Genomic DNA, 19,815 nt, shown 5'->3' with positions numbered 1-19,815 from the left:
AATCCCACAGGTCACTAGCATCCCTGCTCTGGTGATGTATGAAAGGAATCCCACAGGTCACTAGCATCCCTGCTCTGGTGATGTATGAAAGGAATCCTTTCAATCTAGAAGGATGAAGGGCGCAGAACAATGCACCAAGGATGTTGGAATGCAAGTTCACTATAGCGTACACAAAGATTGTTTTGCTCCATCGGACATTAGAATAAATATAAATAAGTAACCTGGGAAGGTACAAAGGTGTTATGTCAAAGGCTCTTATACAGTGCAACGACTCACTCCCTAAGGAGTATCTCGGCTCTTTCTATTTGACAGGTGGCACCAAAATAATGAAAATTATGTTTTTTAAACGTGGAGTGGTCAGGATAGGTGCCAATATGAAGGTGAAGCTTGTTCCAGGAACCTGGGGCGAGGTACAAAAAAAGATCAAGCCCCAAATCTGGCTGCACAGCAAGGCAGGATCTTGAGGAATGCCTCATTAGCAGACCAGAGGGACCTGGAGGGTTGGTAACGTGAGAATCTAAAGTGAGAGTAGCTAGGAAGCGTGTGCCTGGGATCTTTATTGGTCAAACAACTAAGCTTGAAAATGACACGTTGCCTGCTGGGCAACGAATGTAGATCTTTTAAATAAGTTCTAGATTTAGAGGCAGACCAAGAGGGGAGGTTGTAGTTGAGGCTTGTGCAGTATTCTGCACTACCTGCAATTTGGACAACAGGGTGTCATTGGCTGCCATGAACAAAGTGTTGACGTAATCAAGGCGACTCATGGTTAGTGCCTGGACCAGTGTCTTTCAAGAAGTCGATAGAAGTCAAGAGAGGACTTTTTTCTTTTTATAAAGACGCATAGTTGCGAAGCAGATGCCATAGGTAGTGTTAACCTGAAATTTTCTAGAAAGGGTGTGGTCAAGCTTAACGCCCAGGATTTTTACAACCTTTTTTTGGAACTGGGACAGGGCCAAATTACCCAGGCCACCAGTCTGTCAAACAGACCGATGGTTGGAATGGCAGGTAGACCAAGAGGCTTCAAAAGCAGGTGTTTCCTTACAAGCTTGGTTATCGAAAGGAGCAAACACAAAAATAAAGGATTATTACCACACTTAGGGCCTGATTAATAGTTTGGCGGTCCTGAAGCAGGCCGTCACACCACCACCCCACCCCACCCCGGGACCACCACACAGAACCGCCAGATTACAAGTTAAATCATGGTCTGGTGGGCAGCGGCGTGGCAGCCCTGTGGCAGTGCCTTTCAAAGGATTCTATGGAAGCATTAGAAAGGCAACACTGTGGTACCTCCACAGAGCTTTCCAGCATGGCATGGGCTGTAAAGTCCATGTCATGCTGGAACTGAGGGTGCATGCACACAGGAGGCACAACGTGTGCCCCCTGCATGCATCAACATGCATGGCTGAAGGGGGGACCTGTAGGGGCGCCCTTTTTTCCTGACCATCCAGCAGTTGCATGGAGTAAGATCCTCCATGCAACTGCTGGTGGTAAGGAAACTCTTAATATGCATGGCGGTGCCGCAGCGGCACTGCCAGCATATTGTAAGGCGCTGACTGCCGCACCACAACCAGGGAATGCGGGTATTTGGCAGCTTGGGCAGTCAAATGGCAGTCCGACTACCAAAGAAGTACTAGGGCGGTTGAACGGCCAATACAGCGGTGGTTGAGCTGTCACCGAAAGTCTGGTGGTCCTCAGACCGCCAAGCTCATAATTAGGCCTTTAGTGTCTGTGGTGCCCTCACCTGTACATCCGCAGTCAGGCGTCAGACAGTGCTTTCTCCAACTATTCTCACAGTCCAGGACATTATGGCCTGCATTGGGCCTACATCTATAAACGGACTGAAAAATCAAATTCTATTAACACACAGTTTTTAATGAGTTGTTTTAAATTTCAGAACCAAAGTAAGTATCATAACCATTTGACCAGGGAGTCGAAAAAGTGCATGCTCTGTAGAAGAGAGAATACAGCAGGCCATGTTAGGTACAAACCACCCTGTGCCAGTTCAAAGAGGAAGGGTCAATTGTCAGACTGACAAATGGGATTCAGGAAAGATTCCGTTTATGAGAGAGCCTAGGGATACAAAGATGATAGTTAAAGGTCTCATACAAACATCAACCCCCAAAATATAGATCAAGCAAGGGCAGTAGCAACAAATTTCCCCGACATAATAGTACATGTATATTGTTCCTATTAAAAGACAATTGTAGGGGACAAGTGTCTTATATGGAACAATTAATACTATGAAGTTGGACGAGAATAATAGTCTATTCAGAGCATACATTTGCCTTTGCTTGAAAATCGTAACTTTCAGAACCTTGTACAGAATAAGAAAAAGTATTAGCAAATACAATTTGAGCATACACCATTTCAACTGAAGAACTCCTGGAGGAGAAATCCAAGCAGAAGCCTAGCAACATTCCTAATATTAGGAAAATCCCAGAATGCCAGTAGACCTTTACAGCCCGCTATGAGACATTTCGCAGACGGTCATCTAAAAAGAACTGTACAAGTCATCTCTAGAAAAATAAAAACTAATATAAAAAAATCCACCAAGTTTGAAGATCTCTAAACAAATGATGAAAATGTCCTGAACGAGACTGAAAATGAGCAAGAGCTTTAAAGTCCAAAAATATATAAAAAAGCGCACCTCACATGAAAACGCAGCAGGGTGAAAAACCAGAAGCCAGCTCCTGGAAATTGTGGTTGGGGCAGGTAAGAATTCAAAATACCTTGCGGGGCAGAGCAGAGCGACTATTGTGATAGTGGGGGATGAACAACCATGATCTATATTCTGAAAGAAGGCATGTCTTTTTTTGTTTTGGCTGTGAGCATTGACATGGGTATTTAAACCTGGAATGGGAGAAGTAAAAAAAAAAGACAAATGTGTTTGCCATTTCACTGCTAACACTGGGCATCAGAAATTTCGGAACTACCCACAAATACAGCTTGAAATGAGGAAGTACTCATCCAGCCGTCGAACAGAGTGCTTTCAAACATCTCAATGTTTGAAGCCTTGATGGAGCACAAGAACTGGATTCGTTTTGAGGCTGTAAATTCTGTGATTAACAGTCTAGAACCATAAAGAATTTTGTACATGGGCACCGAAACATAAAATTCTTTTACAATATTTGACTGGGAAAGTGAACATTTTTCAGATTAATATGTTTAAATTAGAAGTGGAGATATTTTAGGGGTCTCCAAACTTTTCTGTAACAAGAACTACCCAAGCTCAATGGGAATCATCCGGAGCTACTAATATTAGGGATGGAATAGTGACCACCTCATCCAATATAATCAGGTTTTCCAGCACTAACGTAAAAGAAGTCTGAGATTTTGAAATGACTGTGCATGGGTAGTACATAAAAGCCGTAGCTGCTACCCCCCTCGCACTAAGGTAATAGCTTGAATAATACATCTCCCCAACTCAATAATAGTTGTAAAAGCATTTTGAATTAGTACCTATTTGTTACCAAACATCAGCTTACGAGTTCTGAAAATAGACACATTTTCATCCCAAGAGAATGCTTTTAAGTTTTAGTATGCATGTAATAATTCAACCAAGCAAAAGATTCTACATTAGTAGGCTTGTCTGAAAACAGGAGAGCTAATCGCAGGTAGCTGGAGAGCTACTGGTACCTCACGAGCTACTCGTTGGAGACACCAAATCATAAGCTTGCCCTACTGTATATTTCCCACTACTGAATTGCAACGCCTCATTTATCAAGAGAACCCACTCCTAGTTTAAAGACTTTACTGGCTGTGAATTTTCTCTTCTGTAATTTTTTTTTAATTGTGGTTGTCTATAGTGCTGTGGTTCTACAAAACACAATCTTAACTGAGCCCTCTTCATGCGCCAAGCATTAATCAGATTATGCATTAATCAGATTATGAATGTGCTGCAGTACCCAGAATGGCAGATCCAAGAGAGGTTTCAAGAGAAAACCTTATTTTCTGCAAAACTGACATCTTACTGTTAACACTTTAGCAGGCTCAACTCTAGTGCTCTATTAGGTCTATTCGAGGTTTGGAGTTGGTAAATAATCACGTAGATTATGTGTGATTGATGACCCGAGAATTTACACTTGGTTTGGAGAATAACTGAGGTGATTAAAATCCTAAATATGTCTTTAGTTTTTCGGCAATTCACTTCATAGCTAGAACTAGGGTCAAATAATGAAATCAGTCTATTCCTGGCAGACTAGATCGCAATTAATAGTATAGTTCAATATATCATCAATCCAAAAAAAACAATAATTCTGGACTAGTCAGCAAAAGAGTGAACTAGAGGTCAAGCAGCACAACTGAATAGGAGAAGGAATGTATGCCACTGTGAGGTAGGAGTTCCTTCCTTTTCCACATTCATGAACCTTTAGCATTGCAATAGAATTCAGGGGCAGGCTAACATTCGCAAGCACAATTCTCAGAAAATCCTGTTTCATACAGCCAAATGCCTTCCCTGCACTAGTGGCCATTGCATGCTTTGGGGAAGCAATTATACTGCTACGACATATCTGTGCATGGCTAGACAAGAATTGATCCTGGAACAAAATATTCTGTCAGAATGAATAACCTATAGAAGAACTGTATGAATTATAGCTGCCGTACATTTAAGCACAAAATGTTTTTGTCTGTAGAGAGAAATATAATTATCTACGGTAACTGCAAATTGAGTGATCTCGGACAGTTTTAAAATGAAAACGAATTTAAGAAGCTCACAGGATTTATAATTTAACAAAGGGAATTTCCAGAGAAATGATATATTCCAGCCCTGCCCACTCCAACATTTTAGGTTCCAAGTAGGGTTCATTAGCCCCCTCACTTGTGATTGCAGCTACTATACACTAAAAGATTGCCACTAGAAAAAATTGAAATTTGAGATGACCCATTAACAGACAGACAAGTTTATGTAAGCAAACCCTGTTTTATTATTGATCCATATTTCAAAAAAATATTCACTCATACTAATCTGCATTTTTATCAATAATCCTGCTTTGAGGCCAGGGATTTCACCAATTCCTTGCCAAGCATCAGATTTAACATCCATTGTGATTACAAATAATGATGAATTGGAGTCCAATCCTTGAAGATGAGTTTACAGCTGGCTTGGACACTACATTTCTGCACTGGCACAACTTTATGAAGATTCAATCTACAAAAGCCTATATCAAGCCAGGACTTTGATGGGAGACAATCTGGTACTAGACGTCTTGAGCAGCACATGGGGACATGGGTGAAGTTAAAAATATTTAAAGCAGGAAGAGGCATAGCAGTCAGGTGAAGACAAGGTGTGAATGAAAAATGAGACGGGAGTAATGGAAACATTTCGAGTCCATGTAAAGGAAAGAGAAAAGAAGGCAATGGGAACATTAAGCCACTGTAAACAAATTAGAGCTGGACGCTGGTAAAGCAGAAGACAGATGTGTGCATAAAGGACAAATTACAGATGAAGGTGACAGCAAGATTGTGAGCTGAAGAGGGAGGGTGTGATCGAAAGGTGAATGAAAAGGTGACAGAGGATGGAGGCATCATAGGGGTTGGAGCAGGAAAGTAGACAAAGTTTTAGATTTTATTACATACTGGCAGTCGCCAGTAGGTAGTTCTAGTTAGGAACATGTTTCCATAAGAAAAGCACTGTTTGACTTGCCTATATCTTTGATGCCCGTTGAAAAATATTCACAAGATTTTCCCCCAAAAGTGCACCAGTTATTCTAGCATGGAACATTTAGGGGTGATTCATCAAGCAGGATCAGAGAAAAAGGTGGGAGCAAAAAAAGGCGCTGTTCCCATATTAACTCCCTTAGGGGCTTTGAAAACGACTACAGCCCGAAACGCTGGACGGAACTAAACTAATTTGGCAGGCACTTAGCTTTTTGGTTTACAGATTACGCTTTGTTATTTGGTGTACCTCGCTTCAGTAGTTTGATAAATTAAAGGAAATCCAAATGTGTATATGTACGACCTCAAATCCTCCACGAATAATGAGGAGCTCGTGCAGCGATCTGCAGAGCTCAGATTGGCTGTCAATACTTCAACCAGGAAGTGTTGGCAGCCATCTTGGACTTTGCTTAAGCCGAGTGCCCCCCCTCTCCCCCCCCCTAACAAAGGAAGGTGGCAGAGTAGGAATACACTAACCCCCTAGTTTTGGTCTTAGGGCCATGGAAAAAAAGGAAGGGGGGGGGGGGGGGGGGAGAGAGAGAGAGAGAGAGAGAGAGAGAGAGAGAGAGAGAGAGAGAGAGAGAGAGAGAGAGAGAGAGAGAGAGAGAGAGAGAGAGAGAGAGAGAGAGAGAGAGAGAGAGAGAGAGAGAGAGAGAGAGAGAGAGAGAGAGAGAGAGAGAGAGAGAGAGAGAGAGAGAGAGAGAGAGAGAGAGAGAGAGAGAGAGAGAGAGAGAGAGAGAGAGAGAGAGAGAGAGAGAGAGAGAGAGAGAGAGAGAGAGAGAGAGAGAGAGAGAGAGAGAGAGAGAGAGAGAGAGAGAGAGAGAGAGAGAGAGAGAGAGAGGAGAAAGACAGAGAGAAAGGAGAAAGAGACAGACAGAGAGAAAGGAGAGACAGACAGAGAGAAAGGAGAAAGAGACGGAGAAAGAGACAGAGAGACAGAGACAGACACCAAGGAAAGGCCATTGTGTGCCACACACAAAACTGGAAAGAATAAGAATGAGAGTATATCCCCTAGAGACAGAATAAGCGTGAAGGGACGGAAAAGTAGGCAGCCACTCATAGCATAGTACCGAAAAGGTGGAAGTAAAGAACTGAAAAAAGGCTGTGTGGTCTGCAGAGTCAAATGCAGAGGAGAAATCAAGAAGAATAAGAAAAGATAAAAGCTTGAAAAAGCGAGCATAGTAGAAATAGTTACAGACTGGAAGGATAACAGTTTCAAAAGGTAGGGTAGGGTTGAAACTGCAGAGGATGAAGTAGGCAACTAGTGTCAAGTAATACAGAGAGTTGGTGGCGCACCGTGTCTTCAAAGGGCTTAGAGAGACAAGGAAGGAGGGAGACCGGATGAAAGCAGGGGAGTCAAAGGGAAGGATGTTTAAGTAGAATGAGAACATGTTTAAAAAAAAGCCATGAAAGAAACCTGAGGAAATGGAAATGGTGAGGTCGAAGAAGAGGAGAGGGAGCTAGAGGTACAGTACATCGAAAGATGGCAAAAGTATAGAGGGGACATTGTGGGGTTTTAAAAAAGTTCTGAGTCTGATGCGAAGGTAGCAAGGGCAATCGGTAAAAACGTGATTTTTAGCAGAAAAGTAAAAGCAACATTGTAAGAGACCAATTTAACAAATGAAAAAGGTTGTCCAATCTGAAGCAGTAAGGCAAGCGAGTGAAGAGGCCAAAGACTGAGGGTGCAAATAGTTAATTGAAGATAGAAAAAAAGCATCAAGGGTGACGAAAAGAGGGTTAGAATTAGTGTTTGGAAATTGGTCTCTATCAAATCAGTCATAGGCTGTGTGTGAACATCAAAAAGACTGATCAATCAGGAGGAGATTATATTGAATCTGTGTTGAGCAAGAGGGAGCAGAGTTATAGTTCAACACTCAATGGGGAGAAGGGTTGAAGAAGTTGGTTGAAGACACTCCTTTGATTATGAAAAATTCTAGACCGCTGCTTAGCTTACAGGAAGAGAAGTATGAGCCTCACACCTGCCTTTTCCACATTTAACGGTCTCTAAAGCAATCTATACGAACAATTAAGAAATAATGTAAAACTCCCTTCCTCTCTACGTTTCTACGATGAAAATACTACCACCTCTTCAGCTTCCCCCTTCCCCTCAGCTAACTCCATCACCAAACTCCCTGCTAAATCCTCTTATAGACTCCAAAAATGCAATCCGCTATTAAGACGTGAAGCTGAATGAGCAGCAGAAATGTTCTTTGTGCAGACTAGTACATATCTGCAGGTTCTATGTAAATCACTTTGCTTTCTTATTTGGCAAAGAACACAATTCAAAACACAATACACAATTAACAAATAAGTTCGCAATAAGAAATAGGACAATATTTGATTTTGTGCTCTCTTTAAACTTGAGATAAGTACACTACACTTGGACACACATGAGCTCTACAATACTTATCAATACATATTGAAAATTAATGCTCAATTCCATATGGATGAAGTTGTATATTATGGTTCGATCGAGTTATCACGTTTCTATTTGAATGTTGTGAACATCAACACTTCAGCTGGAACTCCACTGGACACACATTTCAGAGTTCAAGACTACTTTCAACGATCCTTCACAGTGATGACGAATAAGGTAGGATTTTTGTATACTCAAAGAATGAGAATTATTCAACTTTTACATCCATTACATGCAAATTATTCTCAGGAATAGCAATTATGGAAATTCAAAATAACCTACTGAGTTCAGCCCAAGATAACAGTGAGCAAATGCCAAAGTATTAAGGGATACAAGTTTGTACCATTCTTTCACCACACCTAGCTACAGGTAAGCGCATCTACAGGTATCTATGCCCCCATGTCAGGCCTTTGACCATGGTTAAACAGGAGCTTTGCCAGGAGCACCGTACAACAAATGAGAGTACAGTATTGATTCCTGTAGGAAAGTAGGATCTGCTTCTTATGTTTACCCCCATTTTTTTGCTTCATGTTATACAGTTTTTGACTAGTCTGACTGGGATCCTGTTAATCAGGGCCCCAGTCTATCTGCTTTCTCCCTAAACTGTTATGTAATGTACTGCGGTGGGCTCCAGATTGGATACTGGAGTATCCTCGTCAGTCCCTTCTATATGGTACCCATGTACCCAGGACATAGGTACCCCAGCAGCCGCCCATGGATTGAAGCATGTATTATGCCACTCATACAAAATAAAACCTACAGGCCTGCCATTGCAGTCTGTGTAAGTTGGTGCTAGCACCACTTACTTAAGATAAAGATTTACTATATCCAAGGATCAGTATACTTAAAACCTACAAGTCACCCCTTAGCAGGGCTTGACAATCCTGAAGGCAGGGTGCTTGGTTCCAAGTGAGAGGGTGCCACTGCATGAGCAGAACACCCCTGCAGCCTACGGAGTCCATTCTCCCGGGTTGTTAGTGCTTCAGCCATTTACGACATATACAGTGGCATTATGCGACCGCGTGATGACCAACTCTATAACTGCTGAAAGTAACCCTACCGTGTTTGGTGTCAAACATTGTGGAATCATACCTCCACACCCGTAACTGTTGTGGGAGGTATGATTCCACCCCTCATAAACGAGCTTTGTGAGCTCCCTGGTGTTCCTGGTACCAGCCTTCTAGTCCCGGGCAGCCCAAAATGGTTGCTGCCAACCAGACACACATTTCTGCCCTCCTGCTGTGAGCCAAGCTTGAGATGGGTAAGGCAGAACAATAGGCATCCTATAACAGGGAGGGGTGACCACCTCCCAGATAGGATTTAGTGCATTAGACCTAGGCGGGTGCGCTTGCCAGCGACCGAAAGTCTGCATGATGGGCACATTTGGTGTCTCTGTGCATAGTCCAGGTCAAAGCAGTCCTGGGAGCCATTGGCTCCCGCTCTGGAGCGAAACTGGACAAAGGATGTAGGAGTAACCTCCCCACTGTCCAGACCCTCGCCTGGCCGGGTCCTCTGAATCTGTCCAACCCTCTCCCGTGGGTACAAAGGGGCTTACCTGGCTGAAGGACCCTAGATTTGACGTGGACAAGATTCTGATCAAGAAACCATTGACCTTCGACTGGACTTTTCTGGACTTCGTTTAGGCCAGACTTAGTCTCCCTCTCCATCCAAAGCATTGTTTGTGCCCATGCACCATATAGGCTGCGTGCAGGACCTGAGGAGCATCAGGGACTACTGGAGATATCTCCCTTGCTCCCCTGCAACCACAGGCACCACATCTCGATTGACCAGTCTGGTGCTCCTGAGCTCCTATGGACTCCGAAGGCTCCAGCAACACAGGAGGTGGGTTTCCAAGTCCCTCAAGGTCCGAGGCTGCCCTCTCACCAAGTTTGAGGTCAGAATCCCTCGTGGAGGCTGCAATACCCATACCCCTGTGCACTTTTGCAAGTGCATATGCTTGTTGGCGTTTCCAAAACAGGTGCACTGGGCTACGAGTAACCACAACCTCTGGCACCATTTCCTACAAAGAACGCCAGCCTTCTCGCACTGAGTGCTCCTTGGCCTGCTTCTTTGAGAAACTGCTCACGGTCCCCTCGCGACTCCTGTGTCTCCGTCCTGTGGGTCCTCTTGGGGGTCAACACTGCTTTTCTTGGGCTCCCCTGGTTGCTCTAGGCTTGCCCCGACTCCCCTGTGCTTGGTGAGTCTCCTGGACCTTGCTGGTAACCTCCCTAGACCTCCTCCGAGGATTGCCGCTGCCAAGGCTTTTTGGTGCTCCAGCCAGACACTGACCCTTCAGCACTTGAAATCCTTCGTGGGACAGCTCGGATCCGGCTCCTGGTAGTCCTCGACATCTCCCGATGCCTTTGGCTGCAGGGTCAAGAACCCCCTCAACACACCTGAAGCACCTGACATCAGTGGGCATTTGTCTACCGAGCCCCTGGTCACTCCTGAGTGACCCAGACTCTGTCCCCTCTGCTTTCAGGTACTCTTCATCAAGAATCCACTTTTGGATTCCAATCAACACTTTTCTTCTTCCCAGCAGTGGCTCTTCTTCTTCGAAGTCCTCTATTGAGTTTGACAGTGGTTTCCGACGCCACTTCAGCCCTATGCACCACGCTTCCCTGGGATAGGTAACTCTGGTACTACAGTATCCACGGGTGGGGTGGCTCTCCAACCTCCTAAGTTCCACTGGGTTTCTTCGAAGTCCACCCAGAAGGGTCCCTAAACTGTAAAACTGCAACCGCGACTCTCCCACAGAATTGTACTGCACATGCGATCGTGTTCCCACACTGCACCTGTCCCCCATTGGGTCCCTACCTACTCACCTTGGGTGGTTTCTTGGGGTCCCAGAGATTCTACATCCTCTAGACACGGTCTTGACTCGAGCTGTGGCTCTTATACCACTATTTTAGTATATAGTTCAGTCTCCCCCTGGAGCCCACTGTGCATTAGTGTTACTTAGGATTGTTTCTATGCTACAGTATTGTGTGCTTTGTGAGTATCTTAGTGTACAAGATACTGTGTCATACTTTAGTGTGTTATATTAATAAATACATATTTTTATAAATACTGTGGTTCTCCTTTTCATTTAATCAATACTACAAGGTTGCATTCTGGTAAAACAAGATTCTTAACATTCCTTCAAGACGAAGCCTGAAGGCTGCTCTCCACAGCCTTTCTTGGACCTCTTAAATCACTATATGGGTTGTTTGGACTGGTAAAGGGTGACCACTTTAATTAGTGGACAGCATATACCATGCCAACGTCTCACAAGTCCCATGACAAAGAATGCATGATCAAGCCATACAAGGTTGATTTGTAAGAGCAAGAGGCTACATTCCCTCTACAGTGCTCTGTGAAATTAGCATATAGAGTAAAGGCCGACTTTAGGCGTGGGCAAACTGGGCCAGATACTAGGGTGCAATTTTTCAGGGGGGTCCATTATCAGCAGGGCGCCCATTTTCAGCAGGGCGCCACTCTGAAAATGGCGAGCCAGAAATAACAATATAAAACAAGCTGAACAGAACAGGCAGCATAACATTTAAATCAACTATACAGTAAGTATAAAATAAATTACCTCGTTGTTCAGTATTAATGCTGGCTTCTCATTTTTCTTACTGTTGAGAAAAGAAATCTAATTTTACTTCATGTACGCAACAGAAACTGGTACAATTTCTTTAGAAAATTCGACATGAAAAATAGCTGCACAGAAAGTAAGCCAGTCTGGAATCTCGATATTTTGATAGATAGCGCTAAGCATTAGATTGTAGAGAGTAACTGAGTTTTTGGGCAAGTCGGAGACTAACGAGGATACTCACGCTTGGCAGTCTACACAGAGGTGTTGCGTACTGAATGATCATGGAGTCGCATTCCCCATTTCTTCCATGAGCACCTATAATATGCAGTAGTGTGAAGTGTTGGAAGCTGGTTACTAACAAACAGCAAAGTAACTTGTGGGTATAATTGCTGCACATGCAAGTGGAGAGTTTTGGCACTGCTGAGGAGGTGTACTTCATATTGCACACTTCTGTTATTTGTTGGCAGTCTCAGCACAGATGCCAAGATTTGAATGTAAATACATTTGCACTTCCCGGTTACACACCAGATCATACTAATCTTCATCTAATGTATTAAAATAGAAACCCACTTGAAATAACCAGATCATAATGAGAGACGAGGCAAGAAAGATAAGACTCTGAAAATGTACAGAGAAGGCAAAACCTGTCTTTTGATCCTTCTGGATCTCTCCTCGGCGTTCGACACGGTCAACCATGAGAAACGTCTTGAAAGCCTCAAACACAGGATGGGTCTAGGGGGTACAGTCATCAAATGATTTGGTTCTTTCCTCCAGAACCGCACCCGGAGATTCCTTGTCAACAACAATCTATCTGCTGCCTTCCCGATCTCCATCGGTGTCCCGCAAGGCTCCACTCTATCCACTACACTCTTCAATCTCTACCTCGCACCCTTAGCTATAATTCTCCACTCGGCCAACAACTCCATCCACATGTATGCCGATGATACTCAGATCTACATTAAAATCTCATCTCTTGAGGAGATCACCTATCTAAATGATGGCCTGAAACCGACGGTCCATGGGCTCGCCAACAACCAGCTCAAACTGAATGCCCAAAAAATGAAGTTTCTTCTCATCTCCCCCCCCAAAAAAATCTAATGACATCCTGGAATGGACTAACTTCATTACAGTACTCAACTGCACCCCTACCATAGTGGATTCTGCCAAATCTCTTGGGATTACTTTGGACCACAACCTGAATATGACTGAACATATCATCATAAAAACTTTATTCGATTCAGAAGAATCATACAAGTATAAAGTTTAACAAAAAATCCACAAATGGTATTTCATAACCAACATGATCAAAGAAAAGGGCACAGAACATGGTATAACAAAAAGCACAACATCATTTAACATTCCACTCATCTAAAAATTCATACAAGTTACTTTAAAAAACAGTAAATGATAATCTCAGTCACGGTCACTCTAACCTTCCTTATATAATCGCAATCGGATATCCATCAAGAATTATAATTAAAAAAAAAAGGTCTATTAAAAACATGTAAACTGATTTAAAGTGCACTGTGCTTTATCAAAGCACATATACAAGTCAGTTAGCCTCTCACACCAACCCACTTAAAAGGCACAGAACACGATATATCAGAGACACAACATCATTTAACTTTCTACTCATCTTAAAAAGTCATAAAAATTACATTAAGAAACCATTGAAGATACTCTCCATCACTGTCACTCTATAACTTCCTTATGTAGACAAGGTTGGATATCCATCAAGGAATATTTTATGAATCTCTATATGAAAACATGTGACCCAATTTAAAGTGCACTGTGCTTTATCAAGGTACTTATACAAGTCGGTTAGCCTCTCACACCAACCCACTTGACTGTGCAAAGCAACTGCGAAGAAGAAACTTACTAACTTCAAATAAGTACAATCGCACAAGTCATCAGTAAAATTTCATTTCTATTAATTTCATTAGCTTTTGGTGGCAAACACAATATATCTCGTTCGAAAACAAAAGACATGCTAACAGTAGCGATTCCTGGTTAATGAAGCTAAGCATAGAGATGCATATAGCAGCAGTTTGTAGTGATCTTATGTGCTCAAAACCTTCCATAAAATTACAAGGCCGAATTTCCCTTAAAAGGGGTTTAATAAAACGGTCTCTTGGGGTTTTATAGAGTGTGCAAAAGAACACAAAATAAATTGTACACTGTTGAGCTTCATTGTCACATGGGCAAGGGGGTAGCCGCTCACACCAACCCCCTTGCTTTGGAAAAGCAACTAAAAAAATGCAGTGCATTTAACCGGAATCTTGTCAAATCAAAACGCCATTGCGTATGTACAGAAAAGGACAGATAATACTGTTGCTGTAATATACCCACATGAAGTGTCAATTGATTATTATGGTTTGCCAAGCCTAATACAGTGTGATATGCATGCCTAATCACCTTCTGTTATCTGGTTCAATAGAATCTGGGTCATGATAAAAATTTCCAAGACCAATTTTTAAAAAAGGTTTCCTTTACATAACGCAGCCATGGAATCTGCATGGCGTTTTCCAATTTACACAATCTTTTAAGATTTCTTTTGAGATCAGCAGGTCTTCTGAGGACCATATTTTCCCCCATAAGAGCAGGGGGGACACATGAATGCTGTCACTCACAAACTCTAATCCCACCTCGGAGTGACAAAAAGTGTTCGGAGAACTATTTGGAACAGATGAAAGACTTTTTTAAAACTTGTTCTTAGTGACTTGTATTTGTGCACTTTTATGATATCCCCATACGTCGCAACTGGCAAGTATTTAGATTTATATAATGTCATTAATTCAGCAATTGGTTTTTGTCCTAACTTGCTTGCAAAACGAAAAAGGGCCTCTTATCGATCTAGTTGTCTTTTGTACCCGAGTGGTAATTAGTGGGTCCCAACTCAAGGTTTTATTAAAAAGATTTCCCAGATCGTTGAAGTTCGGAACTTTTTCAATAGGAATATTATCCACAACAAAATTACGCGTTTTAGTCTTTTTGGGGCACAACGATTGTGAATGATTTTATAAGGTTGACCTTTAGATCCAATCCCTGCATAAATTCATTAAAAGCATTCAAGCATATCTGCATGCTATTTGCAGTCAAGGTCATTAGCACAGTATCGTCTGCATAGGACAATAAAGGTATGTATTTACCATTAATTTTAGGGAAGTCCAAACCTTTTTCTAACAAAAAAAATTCGAAACCATTTGTGTAAATTAAAAACAAAAATGGGGCCAAAATACAGCCCTGGCGGACTCCTTCAGTTGATGTAATAGGCCCTGTTTTTTCACCCCCAGGGACGTATCGATGGTCACAGAAGTAGCGGCATGTAGTCTACGGAGCAGAGTGACCAAAGGTTCCTCGAACCCCATAGACTCCATTATTGTCCACAACTTCCCCCTGCACACAGTGTGAAGGCACTGGATAAGTCCATAAAGGCCAGATGCATAGAAAGGCCCCTGGCCTTCATGTACTTCTTACCCATTATCATAGCCAGATTAAGACACTGCTCTGTTCTCCCCCTACCTTTTCTAAAACCATATTGTGTATTCACAATAAGTTCAGAGGAATTCACCCATGTCTCTAGGCGGGCCAATATTACTCTCCCCAATAACTTACATGAGGCGTCTATTAAGGAAATTGGCCTGTAGCAGCAGGGATCACTTTTATTACCTTTTTTAAAAATAGGCACAACTACTGCCTCTTTCCAGGATGACGGAATGCGCCCCACAATAACCGCCTTAAATACATTAAGCAACAGGGGTACCCACACTTCAAGATTGTTTTTAAACAAATCCAAGGGTACAGCATCAGGGCCTGGTGCCTTGAGTGAACATATCAACGCGATGGCCAAAACTGCCAGATTCCATCTGAGCTTCTTGAGAAAACTAAAACCCTTCCTTGGAATTGCTGACTTACAAACCGCTGTGCAGGCGTTAGTTATCTCCAGAATCGAATACGGCTGCCCTACACTATCTGGCTTACCTAAGACTTCAAGCCTCAACGCTGCAGCTAGACTTGTATCTGGCTCAAGAAAATTTGACCATATCTCACCACATCTGAAGGCCTTGAACTGGCTTCGCCTTGAAGGCCTGCATCACTCACAAAGCCTTGTACATGAACTTTGTGATCCAGAAACTCACGATCCTCCAGAGACCATGAGCTCCAGCCACCCCGCTTCTGTAAGGTAAAAACATACAATTGTGCATTCTCTAGGGCTGCACCAAGAATTTGGAACTTGCTTCCCTCCTCCATCCGATTACCTTCTCTGGCACTCTTCAAAAAAGAAGCTAAAACATTCTTAATGAACAAATTCCTCCAATAACGCTCCCTTGGTGCACATACCGCCTTTGCTTGATTTATCTCAGCACTTAATCTCCTTTTTTGTCTGACCTTCCACGTGTTACTTCCTTCACTCCTTCTAATGCTCCCAGCACAATTTATTGTACATATCTCTTCTTTGTCCAATCGTAATCAAGTCGCTCGCTAATTTTGGAACTGTATTACTTGTGTATATATCCATGGCTTTGTCCCACTATTCTCATTTCCCTAACCCTCTTCCTTGTATTTTGCCTAGGCCCCCCTGTACTTGGAACTGTACCATTTAATGTATATATCCCTGTCCTGCGTCCTATTGTATTCAAGTCGCTCCGTGTTTTTGGAACTGTATATATATATATATATATATATATATATATATATATATATATAGATGGCTTTGTCCCACTATTGCCATTTCCCTAACCACCATACCTGTTTTTTACCTGTGCCATCTTGTACGTAATGTTTCTTTCCTTGTAAAGCGCACTGATAACCTAACGGGTCATGTTCGCGCTATATAAAACTTCAAATAAAATAAAGAATAAAATGTGATAAATGTTATGAAGGTGGGAAGAGGTGCAAGTGAAATTGCCAAAAAGCTGAAAGGCACATTGACAATAGGTACTCCCAGTCGCATTTCAAGCCTCGCGCACAAAAACAGAGGGCAAGCTGCATCCTCATGAACTTCCCTTACCAACTCAAAAAAAAAAAGCAAAGCACTGTACTGGACGGCATCAACATAAAAATCAGTCGCACACAAAAATATACTGCAGAAGCAGCTGCACCACAAGACACAGGCAATATAGTTCAGGTAACAGATGGAAGCATCGCTCATATAGCATTAACGCTTCTCTCCCATCGTACTGCATCAGAAGTACAAGCTGTACCTATACATCATTATATCAGAGAAACAGTAATCAGGAATGCCTCACAGCTGGTTGCTCACTAGACAAGTAGGGTAAAAATGATAATACTCGAGACATTGCCAAACAGACACGACAAGCGGACAGTACACTTTGCACACGTTAGACACAGTGACACATGAGACAGAGACAAGTGGTGTAGAAGCAGGTTCAGATTGGTACGGCGGCAATGGCAGAGTGGCCAGTATTCGAGTTCCAGCTGTGGGCTACTTTTTTGAGCAGCCTGGGGGGGTAGGGGGTGGCGATATGGGCGGTGTCTGTTCAGATGCGCCAGCAGCGCAGTGGGTGCCCGAGTGGCCTTTATGGAAGCAGATGGGCATCCATTACCTCCCTTTAATCAACGGACAGAGGTGTCACTCCATTTCTCTCGCTGCGCCAGCCCATTAATGTATGCATATTGAGCTGGGGCAGAGGCCTGAGCATAAGTGGCCTCACTTGTTTTCGTGTTTGTTTAACCAGTGTGAACTAATCCGTGCATTTTTTTAAATATAAAAAAGTTAAGAAAACATGCCTCTGTCAGAGACCCCCCCCCCCCCGCCTTCTCTTACTAAAACTTCATCGAAGCAGTGTTTTGCAGAAAGGCAATATGCAAATGTGTGGCCACCTTTTTTTTAGTGTTCCAGTGCCGATTTTTTATCCCAATCCAACCCTTGGTAGAAGCACTGCTAAAGCGCGCTTTAAAACGTGAGATGAAGAACACACACATATCGAGTAACACTAATACATATGAATAAGTTGCATTAATTAATTTCCTTATGAATATTTTTATTAACAAGAACAAGCTATTAAGTGGCCTAATGATTTCAAGGTCTTTTTGTTACGAGTGCACCATTTACAAAAGTCGGTGCAAAAATGTGTAGTAACAAGTTATGAACGTGAAACTTTACAGAATGATACTAGAGAAACTAATTTATGAATAGTTTAAAATGAATTTTGTGGAAGGAGTTTACAAAATGATGCATTATACCCACGTTATGAAAAAAAGTTTGTGGTAGTAGGGTATTTCTGATGTTAGTTATTTTCATGTAATACCATTTGACGAAAGTTTTACATATTTCTTATTTGAATAGTTTATTTTATTTAAATTGCAAATGATTTAACATTTAACTCATAAATGTCAATTTAAAGGCTTTTTTCAAAATGCCTCGTCTAGTGCGGACCTTTCCACTGATTGAATACAAAGGGCTCCTCACAGTTAGTGAAATGTTGCTTTCTCTGTACTGAACATGCATTTTTTTCCTAGCATTCCTGAATGTTTCTTCTAAGTTCAATATGAATTATTTGTGTGGGAAGAGGAATGCAATGCCAATTCAAATCGATACTTAGTATTTTTCTCCAACAATGTCGGGTTTATGTGGACTTTCACATCTTCCTTTTCCCACAACTACAATGGGATTGTTACAAATGTCCTAGGTGACACCATGCAAATATGGACATGTGGTAGTCTTTTGATGGTGGCGTGATGCCACCTCACTGAACATTCTCTAAAAGCATAATAAAAGAAGCAACCTCAAAGGAGGAGCAGCACCATTTTTGATTTTCTTTCTTGAGATCTGGATGCTGTGTTGATCGATTCTTTACTTTAGCTTGCCTTGCATAAGGTTCAGTCAGTAGCAAATGGAATGATACCTTCTTTTCCGAACCATTTAATGTCTTAGCTTTCTGCTAGTGGACTTTAATTCTGAGCGATAACAAAGGGTATGATGGATGGAGTGCTTGAGCAAATCAAACACTCACCCCCAGTCAACTGATCTGGGTTTATCCATCATCATTCTTTAGCTCACTCCACCACCCCAGTTCAGACATGGCCATACGCAAATCAGTCTGACCTTGTGCCTCATGGGAACAGTCCAGCCCGAACTGCCAAGCAATGTCTTCCCTGGACTGGAAACAAGAATTTGGGGATTTAGGCCCAGATCTCTGTACTGGGGTGAATGTATGACATTGTTCTGCATTCTGTCCTTCAACTGTTGTTTTTGCATTTGACTTTAATTCTGAACCTTTCCCCATTTTTGCGCAGGATCTGAGCAGTTAGATGACAAACTTTCCTTCGGCCTTTATGGTAGAGAGACTTTGTAACTGTACTGATTCTATGAGAACTATCTGAAAAAGAATTAGCTTAATGCTGGAGCTCTGATGAAAGTTGTAATATTTTTAACTGAGATTCCGAAATAGTTGCTCATGGTTATGAATTTTGATTCTCTAATACAATAACCAACTAATCTAAATTACTGCATGAGTCTGTTATTGTATCCTGTCAGTTCTTCCTTTCTAAGTGCACCATTTTACTGATGTTCAGATGCATTGTAGGGAAATTCTGCGAGTTTTGACAGAACATCAAGTTTTACTTCATTTGTTCTGTGTAGCAGTAGAAGAGCACCCGGTCTGTATTTTTCTAGTTTGACTTAACTTCTTCAGGAGGTTGGGTATTCCAGTTGCTTTTCTTTATTTCTACAGCAAGGTATTGAGGGTGGTGTACTTGAATCGGATTTCAAAGTTGTGAGTGGGCTGTCAATAAATAGTACTCGTTACAGAGCTAATGCAGAGTGTCGTTACCCTAATTTCCACCCCTCCTATAGACAGAGAAAGATTCATCGGAGGATCATTACCTCTACGGGGGATGGAAGTGTTTCAGACAAACAGACCATGAAAGGCCCAGTATTGTTCGAGAAGGTTGATAAGATTTTTATACTATGCTTCCGACTCTCAATAACAAGTGGTTACCATTCCACCTAACCCAGCAGCAAGTCATTAATCAACCACGCCACATAAGGGTTACTAAGAGCCCTCCCCAAGCAATGGACGCCAAGCACTGGTACCCAGCTACAGACAGCAAGACTATTCTCACCAGGCAGCACCGTATCCAATTAAAGCTGTGAAAACCTAGTGTCTGCTAATGAGAGTTGGAAGGATCATTTGCACAGCTG

General features: G+C 42.3%; 1 protein-coding gene across 1 annotated transcript in view; it reads right to left on the bottom strand.

Moving 5' to 3' along the window:
- ABCD3 (ATP binding cassette subfamily D member 3) overlaps window positions 1–19,815 on the bottom strand; it is a 344,077-nt gene that overhangs the window by 247,992 nt on the left and 76,270 nt on the right. The window contains exon 2 of the mRNA XM_078641238.1: window positions 11,649–11,688. Within this exon, the coding sequence (XP_078497364.1) occupies window positions 11,649–11,688 (40 nt within the window). The remainder of the gene's footprint in view (window positions 1–11,648; window positions 11,689–19,815) is intronic.

This window comes from Lissotriton helveticus, chromosome 1_1 (assembly GCF_964261635.1).
Source record: "Lissotriton helveticus chromosome 1_1, aLisHel1.1, whole genome shotgun sequence".
In the NCBI taxonomy this organism is placed as follows: domain Eukaryota; kingdom Metazoa; phylum Chordata; class Amphibia; order Caudata; family Salamandridae; genus Lissotriton; species Lissotriton helveticus.
Note: the sequence above shows the minus strand (reverse complement) of the source record. Positions and strands in the feature narration are given on the sequence as shown.